The 16646-nt window shown below is 52.1% G+C and overlaps 1 protein-coding gene across 7 annotated transcripts in view; it reads right to left on the bottom strand.

Annotated features, from left to right (window-relative positions):
- Window positions 1-739: 739 nt before the first annotated feature.
- Window positions 740-16646, bottom strand: part of LOC106839652 (serine/arginine repetitive matrix protein 1-like) — a 34958-nt gene continuing 19051 nt past the window's right edge. For 6 of the 7 annotated variants that reach the window (XR_011504794.1, XR_011504795.1, XR_006530414.2 and 3 more), the window contains one exon: window positions 740-1111. Coding sequence is in view for 2 of the 7 variants with exons in the window: in XM_070514330.1 (XP_070370431.1) it covers window positions 992-1111 (120 nt within the window). In the remaining 5 variants the exon portion in view is untranslated. Of the gene's footprint in view, window positions 1112-10093; window positions 16452-16646 lie in introns of those variants that run through there. The other variant, XM_070514331.1, reaches the window with a different exon arrangement.

The following is a 16646-nucleotide window of genomic DNA, read 5'->3' as shown; positions in this document are numbered from 1 at the left end:
CCACTGGTTGCATGTCCACCTCATCTGCTCCAGCAAAGCCAGGAGTGCCGACCCCAGGACTCCAGGTGGATGGAGGTCCAAAGTTCCTTTGTCCTTCCCTCTGGCCCATTCAGCCCCAGCCACATGCAGCTGGCCACAGCCTGACCTTCCTGAGCCGGGGGGTGGGGGTGCAAGGCCCGGTGCCCCCTCCCACGAGGCGGGGGCTGGGTCAGAGGCTCTACCTTGGCAGCCCCCTCAGGGCCCGCTCAGTAACCATCTTGTGGGATGAGTGTCAGCCCTGTCGCAGCCAGGCTGGACCCTCTCCACCATGCCCTCACTATCCGTTCAAGCATGGCGAGTGCTGGGCCAGGCCCAGGCCAGGGTCCGGGAGCGTGTGAGGAGGGAGAGGAAGAGTCGCCGCCCTGGGGGCGGTGAGCTCAGCCCAGACTTCCTCTACCTTCCCACTGCACTCCTTTCTGGAAAGAACCCTGGCATCCCACGACCGGTCAGAGGAGTAGGAGGGGGACCAGCCCGAGGTGGTTCACCGGATGCATCAACCTCCAGGGCCAGCTTTGCTTCGGGCATCCATCCATCCCACCAGCCTGCCCATTGCATAGGGGACAGGCGGCTTCCTGGGACAGGAGCTGGCTCCCCCAGCCCCACCCCCAGCCCTCACACTGCCCGAGGTGAGGGGAAGCCCCAGCAAGACAGGACACCCGACATTCACCCTCCTCATATTAGTAGCACATCCATCACTGTGTTGGTTAAGGCAAGAAACACATTTATTGAGAGCACAATCGGGTGTGCCAGGCCCCAGGTCGGGCCCTTCTGAACCACATCACATGCTCCTCACAACAACCCTGTGAGGTAGGTGTCCGAGGAGACTTCACAGATGCGGACAACGAAGGCTCGGTGGCTCCCCCAAGTCTCAGGGCTCGTGAGGGGCAGGCAGGGGTCAAACTCGTGTGTCTGACCCTCAGATCAGTGAAGTCATCAGTCAGAAGACGGGTGGCTACCGGAGGGGAGGCGGGGAGGGTGTGCCCCTCCTCGCAGGGGGCGGCCCGGGTCCAGAGTCTTTGGGTCCAGCCTGTCCCGCAGGAACGTGTGCGGGGCGTCCCCGTGGCTGTGGAGGCTGAGAGAGACACAGGTGCGCATGAAGGCCCCCCGCTCCTGGTCGCACTGGCTGACAAGAGTCCTCATGCAGACAGGCAGGCCGGGGGGGCAAGGAGAGGAGAGAGCCCATCCGCTGAGGAGACGGGGCACTTGAGAGGCTGGGCAATGCGGGGAGAAGTCCCCGGCTCCCCAGCAGCCATGGGGGCAAGGGGAGCACCCAGCCACCAGCTCCTGCCCATCCGCCTAGCGCCCCTCAACCTCTGGTGTCCCACCCTCAGCCCTGCCCTGGTCTCCCCGACCTGCAGAGACTTCTGGAAGCGTAACCCTAGTCCTGACACCCTCCTGCACCAGTAACCTCTGAAGGGTCTCACCTCGCTAACCCAGAATCCCAAACTCCTGGCCCTTGTGCAAAGCACCCCAGCTCGCCTGCCAAACCCACAACCAAGTCAACTCAGGTGTTTTCTAAAATATCAGCCTCCTCCTCCTCTGGGGGTTCCTAAAATTCTCCCCTAGTCCCCCCACTTCGGCCTCAACCCCCTCCCCTCCAAGCCCGTTAAATGTCTGCATTTACAAGCAAACCCTCCCTCGCTGTCTCCCCGCAGCTGGTCCCGGGTGCTCCCCTGACGCCCTCCACCCCACCCAACAGCCACTTGGGCCACCACAGTTCCAGGGAGCACAGGGCTTCTGTGACCAGCGCCCACAGGCTGCAGGGCACGTGGCCAGCCCCAGGGCCCACCGGGAGGGCAAGGGACAAGGGCACCTGTGTACCAGGTAACAAAGCATTCATCTTCACAAAAACAATCTCCCACTATAACTGGGCCAGGTAGATGTGACTATTTCCAGGTTGCAGGTGAGCAAACTCGCCCAGGTCACGCACATGGAGGCAGCAGGGTGGCCTCGAACGCAGACCTTGATTCTCGGGAGCCAGCCTATGGGGTGTCGTGAGGCACGCCGCCGCCGGCATGGTCAGCACTCACCACCATCCCCTGAGTGGACTCTGTCAGTCAGCACCCATTCTACAGGCGGGAATACCAAGGCTCAGCTGGTTCAAGGAACCTGCCTGAGGCCACTAGGCTGGCAAATGGTGACACCAGGACCAGAAGTCAAATGGGCGAGACATCCAGAGCCCCAGCCCAACGTGCACCCACGCACTGTTCTTTGGGGGGGGGCAAGAAGGGATGAAAAGGACCCAGGTCTGGGGTCTGATCTCCCCTAGTTTGCTGGGTGCCCATGGCTGCATCCGAGACTCGGCCTGTGCCTCACATTCAGTGCTGATTGTCACGAACGGTGGTGAGGACAAAGACTTTTCAGGTAGGAGACCTCCCCTCCCCAGGACAAGGGCTCCTGAGGCCCCAGCCGGCCTCAGAGAGGGCGTGGGTGTGACCAGATGGCCCTCCGACTTGGGAAATGTCAAATGCCACCTTGGGAAATGTCAAATGCCACATTATCAAAATCTCTTGGGCCGCAACACAAACATTTTAGCCCAAGAGAAGTTTTATTCAGATATACATATTTCCAAAAACGTGCAGAAGACCCATGTTTCTGCCAGGAGGGGCCCTCCTGGGGCTGCCCTCCGGCCCCGGCCCTGGGCTGAGGCCCTGCTATGGGCAGAGGCCCTCAGGACTGGCCTGAGGAGGCTTTGCTGAGAAAAACACACCGTTCCTCTCAAAGAAACATGTGTGGACTCCACGCATACCTCAGCCAACAGTCAATCCACCTCTTCACACCCACTAAAAACACACCCTCATCTGTCAGTGAGCATCTATTAGGCGCCTACTGTGCAGGAAGCAGGGCTGTAAAAGGTCCGAGGGGCACAGGGCTCAGAGTAGCGATGGGGTTCAAGGGCAGCCTAGCCGTGACCTCACCGAGCCTCCACTTTCTCACCCGCCCTCAGGAGATGGGGACCCAGCCCTGCCCATGTCAAGGGGACACCGACGTGAAAAGACTGGGCACCTGAAAGAGTCCGTCATCTGCGGGCCACACACAGGCTCGGCCTTCAAAGAGCCCAGGGCCTTCGGGGAGCAGACACCTGAACATGGACTCACCATCCCCTGGGAGGAGGGCCCTACTACCTGTCCTCCCGTGGGGCCCCTCAGGAGGACCGAAGTGAGGCCCCCTCTGCTTCAGACAAGTTCCCAGGACATGGGATGGCCACAGTGTAGATACCAAAGGGGACAGCGCAAGGCCCCCTCAGCAAAGCCCAAGGGAGGGAGCATCAGGGAGGCTGTGCTGGTGCTCCAGGGGCAGGCAGGGCCGGCGCAAGGGGTGAGGGCCGCTCATCACAGTGACACTCAGGATGCAGGCAGATAGGAGTGTGGGCCACAGAGATGCCCAGCGCCTGCCCACAGAGGCTGTGAAAGCCAGAGGCAAAACGAGGAGGCCAGTGAGGGAGGGAGGGGGCAGAGCGGATGCCCAGCTCAACCCCACCTCAGACATAAGGAGGGGGTGTTACGGTAGAATGCTGCTCCCCCACCCACAAGACAAGGGCCAGGGAAGGACTTCAGGGGCCTCGGGGAGAGACCCCGATCCACACTGACCCTGTGGGATGTCTCCCGAGACTTCTGCCAGAGCCAGGGCAATACCTTACGGAAGGCGGCCACATTCCGACATCCACCTCGGACCCTGCTGAGCTCTGGAGGAGTGTGACCCCTCCTGACACTGTCAGGCTCACGGTGGGGACGGGGACAGCCTGGGACGGATGGCAACAGCAACTGGGAGGGCTTGTTGGGTGGGGTCGAAACAACACCGGCTTTCCATGCAAGACCATTGAGTCCCCGCTCTGACACCCACTCTGACCCCCGCTGTCCCTGATTCTCAGTCTGCAGGTCTCTAACGCGGGCTCCCACGCCAAGGAGCAGGGAGCCCAGGGGGAGAGTGTCATCAGCCTCGCACTGGGTTCCGGGCCCACGGGCGGGGCAGAAGGCTATTCCTTCAGCCACAGCCAGGGAAAGAAGGAAGAGGGGTGAGAGGAAACTAGGGGCGCAGGCCTCCCTCCTACAGGGCAGAAGAAAGAGTTTTAGTCCCCTGGGGTGTTACCCAGAAGCCCCTCCTCAGGCTCTCTCAACGGCCCCGCCTTCCGCCCCGACAAACCACACCCGGGCCTCTACAGACGTTTGCAGACAGGGCACCAACAGGTACGGCAAACCCAAGGCAGTCACCCCAGCCGCTTCAACCTGCACGTGCGAGCCAGCAGCCCAGGGAGGGGAGGGAAGGCTCCCAGGAGGAAGAGCCATCACTCATTAGTCAAACCAGCGTTCACCCTGGGCCCGCATCACTAAACACTGTAGACCACTCAGCGTCTGTCTTACACGGTCCAGTGACCGTTGGAAATACAATCTTAGCATAAGATTACATGCTGACTTTTTATTCTCTTAGAGACAACCCCTGACATCTGACCATTCTCAATAAGAGCCAGCATTTCATTAGCAATTTAAAGTTTACCCAGCCCGTCACCCTCACAACAACCCTGTGAGGTGAGCTTTCTGGTGACCTTCAGCTTAGAGAAAAAAAGACTGAGGGTCAGAGAGGAGAAGTGACTTGCCCAACACCGCACAGTTCGTCAAGTGGCCCCAGGGTCTGCCGGATTCTAATTTCTAACACAAAAAACTGACTCGTTAATCAGACAGCTCAAGTTGCACCGCATGACACCCACAACAAGAATCCTGGTTTTCAAACAACAAACGTCATACAAAAGTCCATAAGATACAATACAACGATTGATAACAGGTTCATCAGGAGCAAAATACAATCTCTTAGTAAAGATCATAAACATCCACCGCCGCATTTGGTTACAGTTTCATTATTTGACCATCCACAAGTCTATCCATTCAACAAAAGTGGAAGGCAAGCCCTGCCACTGGCCTGGGACTGTGTCAGGCACCCAGGCTGCAGGCATCAGAGCCCCGATGTTGTTAGTTGGGGAGGGGCTGTGCAGTGCCTTTGATGACTGGTGCCTAAGATTTGGAGGGAAGACACTGCTAGGGGGTATCTCTTGTGGAGGGACGTGCCTAAGTGCTGCCTACAGGCCAGACCCAGGTGCCTCCAACCTTTCACAAAGGTGATCATGAACGCGTACCCCAGGGGGTCCAGGGGCGCTGCCCAAAGAGAACTCATGCCCCAGCATGAAGGTTCATGCCAAAATTACTCCTCTCTAACCTTACACTGTCATACAAATTTAGCATTCTGTCCCCCAAGATCCCCCTGCACGTTTGGCAAAATGATTTCCCACCAACCTGCCCAAATCAGGCTGCCCCTCCTGGCCTTTCATCCTGCCCCCAGCACTCCCCCGGGGGCACGCGCCCGCCTTTCCAACATCACAGTTCAAAATCCTGGTTACATGATCCTCACAACAGCCCTGCGAGGTGGGTGCTATGGTCCCCCCACAAGACAGACTCAAGCTGTCGCCGCAAGTTCAAACCACACACGTTTGTCCAACCCCAGGGTCCTGACTTTATCCACCACACTCACTCTCCAGTGTGATGAATAAAATGTGGAGCCCCCAAGACTACGCCCTGTCCCACGCAGGCAGCAGTGAGCTAAACGAGGGCCCTGCCTGGCCCGGGACCCACATGGGTGCTCAGGGCTGCATCCAGAGGCTACAAACTGCCATGCGCCTCGAACACCACGGTCTGTCAGCGGATTATTCTGGGCAGACCCCCACACCAGGCATGATCTTTGTCATCCACAAGAGCAATCATCTCCCCCAATTTTCTCTAAGTAGAGCCCAGCATTAACTAATCTCGAAAGGGACAGGAATGGCTCTAAGACCGCCTCCAAGCAAGATCAGGGCATTCTAACGACTTGAAAGCCTGCTCTCGGCCAGAATCCGCTGTCATCTCAGACCTCCCAGCTCTCATTCTGGCCTCTTGAGGATATGGGCTATGATTTCTGAGCACCCAGGAACACAGTTTGCTGATTACTAATCAACCTAGTTTTGTAAGGAACAAAGTGAGAGAGGGCAATCAAACTTGGAACAGAATTCGCATCTAGAAGTTGCAGTTGAATCAAGGGTCTTGCCTTGTTCCTGACACACAAACATGGCCCCTTGCAAACATGCTCATCTTTTCTTTGAAAAGGAGATGTCGGAACGAGTCCTTTGAGCCAGCTCTAGGATAGCACTAGTTGATTTCGAGAAATGTTGACTGTGAGTGAACGAATGAAGGGATGAAGGGGTGAACGGATGAGTTACAACCACTGCCATCTGGTGGAGGAAGCGGACAGGCCGAAGGCAAAGCTCATGGCAGGGACCATGCACCAGGCAGGGTGGCCTGGGGGGACATCTCCGCTCACGGGTGGGGGGTTGCTCTCGGACCCTGGCCTGGATCCGTTGGGGTGCGTGATGCATGGGAAAGCGCCATGGGGAGGAAGCTATGTGGGTGACGGTGGCAGATGAGATCCAGCTGGGACGTGCTCAGAGCAGTGACCCCGGAGGAGAAAGCTACAAATAAGGGCGTTCGCCTCATGACCACAGCCCATGGCGCTACACAGCCCGCCCAAGATGGAAAGGTTTGCTTTCAGGAAAAGGAGAGGCCAAAAGCACCAGGTCAAGAAATGGAGGCCAAATGCAAGGATGGATGGATGACTTAAATTAATGCTGGACATCATTGCTGGCCTCCCAAGCTTCGATGCTGGGGTCAACACGTGGGTGAGTAACTCTGATGCAGGCAAACAGCACTCAGTGCTATAGTAGAGGGGTCAGCGGCAAGCAGCGGCCCTCTGCTGAGAGAGGAGGGTGTTCTAGAAAGCAGGGGCTAGTCCTCCATGGGTAATGCACCCTCCCAAATGGCCATGATGACCCTCGAGCCCTGCCAGCTTTGGAGTGGGGCATGAGGGGAAGTCTGAGAACAGCATGGGGTGCATTCTGCTCCTGGGATCGCAGAATTTAATTGGCCCAGCTGAAAAAAACCGAAGGAAGATTCTGCATCAGTCCTGATCCAACATGTCCCATTAATCAATGAGACCCCAAAGACCACCACGGAGGCCTCGGGAACATTTGCTCACACATCACAGGATACCGGGAAGACAAAGGGCAGCAGATCGCCTCACCTGGTTGCCCTAAGAGGTGATAAATGGTGGCGCATGGTTCTGGCTTCCTCAAGGTGCAATGCGGGGGTCTGGGGGGGCTGGGGAGTGACAGGGCTGGTGGGAAGTCCACTAGCTAACTATAAAAGACGCTGGGCACGGCTGTCCAGACCTTGGCAGGCCAAAGAGATATTCCTGTCCCACAAGAGTTACAGAGGGTGAGGTTAGAGTTTATAAATCATCAATACACGAGCCCCGCCAAGGGATGTGACCTTAAAATGTCACTGGTATGCCAAATGGAAGATGTCATCCCCACCAACCCACTTCCCAGGGAGAAGCAAGGCTGTCTAAGCCAATGCCACACCCACTATTTGAATCTCCTTAAAACTACCCTCATCAAGTGTCTGCCTGGCCTGCTCTTTGAATGCCTCCAATGACGGAGGGCTCACTACATCCCAAGGACACCCATTCCATCCTTGACCACTCTCATCAGAAAGCCATGACCCAATGGACTTGGACAAACAGTTCACAGAAAATAGAATACAATTTGTTAACAAACATATGTGAGAAATTTCAACCTTCATTAGTAATCAAAGCAATGCAAGTTAAAATGACACAAAAATACTTTTTTAACAGAGATAAACTAGCCATATCTTAACAAAATGCTAATACATTGCTGGACATTGTAAAATGCTGAAAGCCTTCTGAAATTAGTCAATATTCATACAGGAATCACTGGCCTTTCACTCAAGAAGCTCAACCCTAATGCATTCCTTCATTCACCAATCCATTTATTCATCCATCCTTCCAGCCTTCCATCCACTCATCCATCAGCCAACCAGTGACCCACTCACTCACATCTTCATCCATCCTTCCATCCACGCACACATCAGCCAACCACTGACCCACTCACATCTTCATCCATCCTTCCATCCACTCACCCAGCAAGCATCTATTAACATCTACAACATGTTGGGCATTAGAGATACAAAGATCAATTCAACAGGCTCCTTGCCCTTAAGGGGCTCACAGTCTAGCAGGAGAAACTGACACGCCGTGAAGCAATGATCACTTCTGGGTGCAGGAAAGTAATTTGTAAGAAGGAGAAAAAGTGGGTGTGCTAAGCCATTAGCTGTGGCATAATTTATAAGATTAAAAAGATGAGTTATGCATAACAATAGCAGGTTGGTGTTGCAAATGATGGCAGAGCCACTCAATGGGACACAACGCAGCCAGTGAGATGATGACGACTACGGAAGAAAGAAAAACGCTGACAACAGAGCAGTAAATGGAAAAGGCAAGACGCAAAAAAGTGCATGTGGTGCAGAATGGCAATTAGGTTCAAGAAATGGATGCTCACACACACAAAAAATAGATGTCCACTGAAAAATCAGTGTGCCCACAGACAAGGATTTGAAGAGGTGAAAGATGGGTGACGTGTCAGGGTGATGGGTGACCTCCTGCTCTAGGGCACGTGCCATCCACACCATTTACATTAAGAAAACAAGGGGGCCCTTGGCCCATCGGCCCCAGAGACCCAGGCTCTGTCCTCCACCCTCTGGAAGGTCAGTCCAGAGGCCAACCTTCCAGAGGAGGGAGTTTGGAGTCAAGGGGAATCCAAGGAGATCTGTAGCTCCTGGTGTCACCAGGGGAAGGATTTGTGCTTGGGGTGCATGCAAAGGTCAAAGTCAAGAGACAAAATTTGTCCTTGTTTTGAAAAATTAAAAGAAAGAAACCCACACTTAAGATAGGCCCTGAGCAGAGTGGAGCACTGAGACCCCTACACAGACCTCGCGGGTGGGGCACAGGCAGAACCAGCCTGGGGGGGGGGGCCTGGCTTCTAACCCTGGCTTCTGCGGCCATCAGGAACTCTGTCCTGAATCTCAGCATCCCAGAAATGGAGACCCCTAGAACGTCAGATCCCAGACTCTTCAGAGCCAAAGACTCTGAGAGCCCTGAGTGGACAGCCTCATACCCTCGGTGTTCGCAAGAACACAGAACTCATCTGACCCCAACTCACCCACCCATCAGGGCACCGGTCTGTCTCCCTGGAGCTTCTCCCACTGGCCCATTTCCAGCCATTGTGACCCGTCGACAGCCCCTCAAACGTTGGGAGCAGGCCCCCCTTGGTTTGCTCCTGTTCCTCCAGATTTCCTCCAGGCACATGTGGCTGGGCCTCCCTCCATTATATACCCAATGTTAAGTCTCCCTGAGCCCCAGGGGACCTCGTAACCAACCACAGAGGGTTCTTAGGAAACACCCTCCCAGTCTCTTCCTGCCCCAGGCCCCTCCCGCCCCCACCCTCGTCCACACAGTGACACCGGGGATGGTTGGGGGGGGCTCCTCAGGGACCCCGTGTTAGCAGGCATCCCCACAGGTAATAAGTACACTCCCAGGCTTCCGGCTGGCCAAGGCAGAGTGCGAAGCCCCCAGACTCCAAAAGAAGAGAAGAGCAGAGCCCTGCCGCCCCCAGCACCACATCGGGCCCATGTGACCTTGCTCACATGGCCCAGACACGTGGTGCTGGAGGCACGGAAGGGCGGCTCCTGACACGTGAACTCCGTGTCCTCCATCTTCTAAATGCCGTTTTCTGGTTCGGGGCCCACGCTAGAAGCATGGGAGTCACTCCTGATGCCCTCTCCCTCCCTCCTCGAATCCTGTCTGCAAACCTATAGCTTTGATGCCTGTGGCCCCCACTTCACGCCCTCAGCATGCACCTTCAGCATCGCTGGTGGGGACCAGAGCAACTGCCTCACCTTGCTGCCTGTGCCCTCCACCCTCCCCGACACTCCCTGTTCCCACCCAGGGTCCAACGTCACTCCAAGTGCAACCCCCCCCTCCCCCGGGCCACATAGTGTCCCCACCTCCCCCCTGCCCACCAGAGAGGTTAGCCCCACCCCCACCCGACTTCCCTCGGCTCCACGTGCTCCCAGCCACGGATCCTGGGTCCAGCCAAACTGGCTCCTCCTGCTCAGGGCACTTGCTAAGAATCCAGTTTTTTATTTAATGTCCCAAACAGGAATTCAGAAGTTGAGAGGAAATTTGGTCCTCGTTTTTACAGACAAACACAGGCATACCACACACAACTGCACAAATCCTGTCCACTACAGAGAAGAGACTGGACAGAAGAACCAGGGAGTCCGTGGGGTCCAAAACGCCAGTACAAACGCTCCCCAGACCCGCCCGCAGCCCTGGGAGGGCAGGTCAGGAGAGAGGACAATTCAACACACGGGCAGACGCGCCTGCCACCGAAATACACAGTACATCGGAACACAGGCGAGGAGACAGGAGGCCTTGAAACGGGCTCTGGGGAGGCCATGTCAAGGGGGCTGGGTCCCGAGACCACTTCTGCAAACCTGGGCTGAGGTGCCCCTGCCCCGGGCCCCCCAAGCTGTGAAGGGCAGGCGGCCGCCCTGTAGAAGACCCGGCTGGGTGGGGGGCACCCGGGCACATTTCAGAAAGTTGCAGGAACAAGGTTTCCGGTGATTTGCCTCTGGGCGCCTGGGTCACTGGGCTCCTGGGTCATCTTTCTCAGGTGCTCCCAGCCACTTTCTGGCCTGCCGGCCTTCCTCCCGCAAGGCCCCTGGATGGGAGTGGCACCACACCCAGGATAGCGCAGCGGGCGGGGTCCACCCACCACCCAGGGCCTCCTGCTCCCTTGCTCTCTGCTGCCCCCTGGCGGGAAAAGCCTCCCTTGCAGGTGACCCACGCCCAGGGAGGGGCCAAGACACCCACCTGGCCCAACACCCCTTGTCCACGCAACCTTCTGCAGAGCCCAGGGCCGGAGCTCGTCCACCTGTCCAGGGCTATAGATAGGGCACTGCCAAGAGGCAGGAGACCACTTGCCCCATGACCAGTCCAAGCGGGGAGCTGATACCATTCCGGGTTTGTGGGTGGGGAAACTGAGCATGAGAGAGCAAATGATGCGGTCCAAACAGCCAGGAGGTGACAATGGCGCTCCAAGGCCAGGGTCTTCCTAAACCAGCTTCTCCCTGCCAGGTAATGTGTGTGTAACAAGCACACAAGACGACAAGAGCCATTCCTTCTGGTACCCACTTCCTTCAGCTGGCTAGAACACAGGGACCACAAAACAGGAAGGAAGACCCCTGCTTCCCTCTCTTCCTTCCAATCATCCAGCCCTCCTTCCTTCCATCCTTCTTATCTTCCTTCTTCCTTCCTCCTTCCCTCCTCCTTCTCTCCCTCTCTTCCTTCCAGTCATCCATCCATTTCTTCCTGTCACTCACCCATTCATTCGCTTAGATTTGACTCCTTTACTGACGCACTTCCGCTCAGCTTTAAACCAATCACAGCCCTTGGTTCACGAAGATGTCCCTTCACAAGTCCTATTTATTCGTTCGTGTATTCTTTTTATTTCTTCCCAGATTTCATCTTTCTCCCTTTCTCTCATTCTTCTTTACATTCTCTCATTCTTACATCTCAGGTTCCCAGAAGGATGAATCCGGATTCGCACATGCGACATCCTCGTCCTTCATCCGTGCAGCTCCATCTCTCATTCATTCATTCACTCACTCATTTGTCCTTTCTTTCTTATTTTGGGTATTCTTTCACTTTTTAGTCTCCTGTGAAATCATTATATTAGCCAAAACCCCACGTGCCCAATAAACATCACTGGCCCGTTATTTATTTGCAGTTAGAATCTTTCTTCCCTGCGTTTAGTCACCTTTTACACATCAGGATTTATTCTTTTATTTATGGACCTCAATTGCATATATTTTATTACAGTGTTGGAAGATGCAGCCTTGTCTTACCGGGCCGGGTATTTCTTCTGTTTTTCATTTACTCTTTGAAAGGTGCATTCACCTATTTCAGGAGTATATATGTCAACTAATGATAATCGCTGTTCAGAAGACCTCTGTTAACTACCCATTCGTCACTTTGGGTGTTTGTTATCTTTCCTTTTTCCATTTTTGCTTCTTTTTATTCTCTCCATTTGCCCTTGCCCATGGACTGGATGACCTCATCCATCTTTCCAATTCACGACGACCTCATTCCCAACCCTAAATTCCTGCTCTCAGACACGCCCGGGGTTGGTCACCTCTTCATTGGGTGGGGTTTCTTCCCCTTTCTCTTTCACTTAGCTTCAGCCTGCCTTTCTTCATCTCTTTCTCTAACTCTGTGATGCTTTTTTTCTTGCAGCACTTCACATGCACGGACCTCAGGTGCCTGGAGTGAGATGACTGACAATCCCATGGGCCACCCCCTCCTGGCTGTTCCAGGCATTTCCATTTCTAATTCAGTCATTCATGTGTCCATTCATTCTTTCTGTCACCCTTTTATTTCAGTATTTATTCTTTTATTTATGGACCTCAGGTGCACAGAACTGGATTAACCCTAATCTGTGGTTGCCGGAGCCTCCTCAACACCAGTCCATGCGGGGCCCCCTTTTGTTTGTTAATTTCATGTACTGGTGATTGATTAAGGATTTATTTAACTCTCTCAAGAGCCCAGTTTTGAGCTCATCATAATTCTTGGCTCATGATGCCTTCTCGTCTTTTGCTAGTAGCACGCACGCTCTCTCTCTCTCTCTCTCGTATATTCATGTATTTATTTATCCATTCAATATGTTTTCATTGCTTATGTCCACCTTGTCATCATTTTCTGTGTCCCCTCCCTCCTTGCTGTCTCTTTTTTGCATTCTTTTATTCTTACAAGCCTCAAGTGCAGAAGAGAATTAATTAAAATCACTGTTTCTCATTCATTCATTCACACAGCCATCCTCTATTCTTTCTTTTAGGTATGTGGTTTTTTTACTGATGAACCTTAGCTCTTACTATTTATCGCACGTAATGAATAATATTGTTCATTATATTTAAATACTTATCCAGTGTGGGCCTTTTCTTCTGCATGTCTATTTTAATTTCTTTTCCTACATCTTTCTTTCTCCCGGTCTTTTCTTCAACATTTCAAACTCCTTTTCTTGTGTTTGCATGGAACCCATGCATTTACTCTTTCAGCCTTTTATTGATGGTATTGTTTTTATTATTTATAAACTTCAAGGCCACAGATTTTAATGAATATGGGTTATTGGTGCTAAACCAGTCCCCTCTCATACACTTGTCTGACCTATTATTTATTGTCTTTTTTATTTCTCTTTTTTTATTTTGAGTCTTTCCCCATCTTAATTGTTTTTTCCTACCAGTCTTTCAACCTTTCTTTCTTTCTTTCTGGCTTTCATTCTCTTGGAGGTCAGGCACCCGGGATCTGATGAACCCTGACCCCCTCTGCAACACCCTCCTCATCAGTCAATGCAACTCTTTTTACTCATTCATTCCTTCATTCAGGCATTCATGCATCCATTCAGTCTTTCTTTCTATTTAAATAATTATTTTTACACTTCTAGCTGGCAGGCAGGTGCACCTAATTGGATACATGATAATCTATAGTCAATGGGTCCTCCCCTCCCTGGCCCCTCTGAGGTCCGCCATTCCATAGTTCAGCTCTGAACTGTGTCCTGGTTGGGCGGGTGGCCACCCATCTCAGAGGCACAGATGTGAATTAATCAGTGTGCCTGGTTCATGCTCCCACCCCTCCTCATTCCGAGAACAGCTCTCTCTTATACTGTATTTATCTGTTTGTTTCTCAATATATTACCTTTCTTCTTCTTTCCAATTCTCATTGTTTTTCTCTCCCACTCTCACTCTTTCTTTGCTGCATCCTTTCATTCTTTGGAGCCCAGTGGCCATGGACTGATGAATCCTAATGCCACTTGCCAACACCCACCCCTGGCCCCTGCAGCGCCATGCCTCATTCCTTCCTTCCTTCCTTCCTACTATTCTTCCTGCCTGTTTTCTTTCTTCTAATTAGGTATCTACTCCTCTATTAATGGAACTGGGTGCTCAGATTTTGACCAGCTACGACCCAGTTTGTGAGGGTCCCTTACGAGCAGTCCTAGCCTCACCCTCCCCGCAGAACCACCCATCTATCCATTCAGTCCTCACCCCCTTTTTATCCTTCCTTTCTCTCTTTTGTTACAGCTTTCCACATCTCCTCCTTTCTCAGTGCTTCCTTCATTCTCCTGGAGCTTCGGTGCCCAGATGGGATTAATTACAAGCCTCCCAGCATGCTCATCAGGAGCGCCTGCGGGCCAGGCTCCTCCCCGTTACTCATCCTGGCTTTGTCACTTTAGATTCTCATTATGTGTTTATTTAGATACTTATTATTTATTGATAGTTCTGTGATTTTGAGAATTGGGCTAACCATATCCTTGACCCATGACAGCCTTTTACCACCACTGCTACCGTCACTTCCTTTTATGTATTTATTTATTCACTCATGAATGTATTTCTAGACAACCTTTGTTACTGTTTCTCCCATATTTCTCAATTTTTATTTAGATATTTTATTCTCTTTCTTTCATCCTTTCACGTAACAGACTTCAGCTCATGGCGTGCTCCCATCTAGGTCCAGGTATTTCCACTGCTCGCTCACCCATCCCTTTTTTTTTTTTTTTTTTTTTTGGCTTTCTTTCATTTCAGTATTTATTTATTAACGTGTGCCCAGAGTTAGAAAACTTTTGGTTAACGTTAACTCTCATCTTTGGTCCACTGGTCCTCTTTCATTTTTACCTCCTTTGAATTTTTTCTGTGTTTATTTTTCTATGCCAGGAGCACGTGTTTGGGTCAGTCCTAATGCTTAGCTGGTAATGACCCAGCATGGCCTTCCTTATATATTTACTTATCTCCTAATTTTAAAAAAGTCATCTTTGGGCTGGCCCCGTGGCTGAGTGGTTGGGTTCACACGCTCTGTTTCGGCGGCCCAGGGTTTCGCCGGTTCGAATCCTGGGCGCGGACATGGCACCACTCATCAAGCCATGCTGGGGCAGCATCCCACGTGCCACAACTAGAAGGACCCACAACTAAAAAAAATATACAACTATGTACCAGGGGGCTTTGAGAGAAAAAGGAAAAATTTTTAAAAGAAATCTTAAGTCATCTTTCTTCTTTCTATTTATGATTTTGCTTCTCGCCTCCCCCTTTCAGTCACTCGTCCCCTCTCTCTGGCATCTTTTCATTTCAGTGTGCCTTTTAATCTCATCCTCACCATTGGTTTGTGGGGTTTTTCACAGTTACTTCCTCTTTATTTTTTTAATTTTCACTTTTTTGACACACAAAAAGCTGTACATAATTAATGCAGACAACTTGATGAGTCTGAAGGTAAGTTTACACTGTGAAACCGTCACCACAATCCACGTCACAAACTCATCCATCGCCTCCACAAGTTTCTCCCCCTCTCTTCTCTTATTATCATCACCATCTTTTATGATAGGATCACTTAACATAGATCTTAACATAAGATCTGCCCTCTTAGCAGACTAAGTATACAGTACAGTATCGTCACCATGGGTTTAGGCATACTTCTTATTCTTTCTTTTACTTAGGTTTTATTCTTTTATTGACAAACTTTAAGTGCTATATACTTGAATAACACGTTCCTTGGTCCATGATGATCTGATATTGCTTCCTGTGTGGCCCTATTTACATACTGATTCCATATTTTATTGATTTATATGTTGATCTCCTATATATCAAATTGGCTCCTGTTCAGTGCTTGCTTACTTCTTTACCTATTTATTTATTCATTCCTCCATGCTTTCATTCATTCATTCATTCATTCACTATGTGAACCGTGCAACAGATACCAGCAAAATGACCTCCTGACAAGAAAAATAGAACACTCACAATATCTTAGACCCTCCTGCTTCCTCTCACTGCGTTAACCACCAAGGTGTGCACAACCCACAGTCTTTAAACACATACACGTGACAGATGCAGGCACAGGCAGAGTAAATGTTCGGGCAGCCAGACCCTCCCGGGGCTCCCGTCCTAGACAAAGCAGGGCAGACCTGCCATTAGGGCCAGATTCCCCAGACCCCAGGGCAGGGCAGGCGCTTCCCCCCGGACCCCCGTGAGTGGCCATCCCATGAGAAACCTGTTTCAAGACCCTTGAGTACACAGAGACACACACGTTGTACACGGTCTCCCCGGTGGGAAACGACGGACATGGAGTTCATTTTTAAATAGACGGCTTTGTCTGTAGCAATATAAAAATATTTTGGCCTTTCAAGGCAAATACAAAAGAAACGACCCATTACCATTGCTGAGTGTCTCAGTCCCAAACAATAAAGAACTTGAAGAGGTTTAGCCGGAAACTTTGAAGACAGAAAATCTGCCCATTCTGTTTTCCAGACATTTCAAGGGGGTGAGCGAAGGTCATTGGAGCTCGAAGCCCATTTGAGAGGCTGGTCCCTCGGCCCGCGCTTTTCCTTGGCCCTTTGAAGGGCCCCCCAGCTCACAAGGGCACTTCCATCCTAGTCTGCCCTGCGGCACAAGAGCCAAAGGGAGACTCGGTAATCAAAGGGCCATTCATTTAGAGAAGTGAAAGAGAAGAAATTCTTTGGGGGTCCGGCACTCGAAGCCGCCTATAGAATTCTTTTGCGACACAGACAACACAAGGATGCTGGGGGTCCTGCCTTAGAACACAAGCCCTACTTAGAACATAGTGAGCTCGGCTCG

This window comes from Equus asinus, chromosome 7 (assembly GCF_041296235.1).
Source record: "Equus asinus isolate D_3611 breed Donkey chromosome 7, EquAss-T2T_v2, whole genome shotgun sequence".
NCBI lineage: Eukaryota > Metazoa > Chordata > Mammalia > Perissodactyla > Equidae > Equus > Equus asinus.
This window is presented reverse-complemented; position numbering and strand designations above follow the sequence as displayed.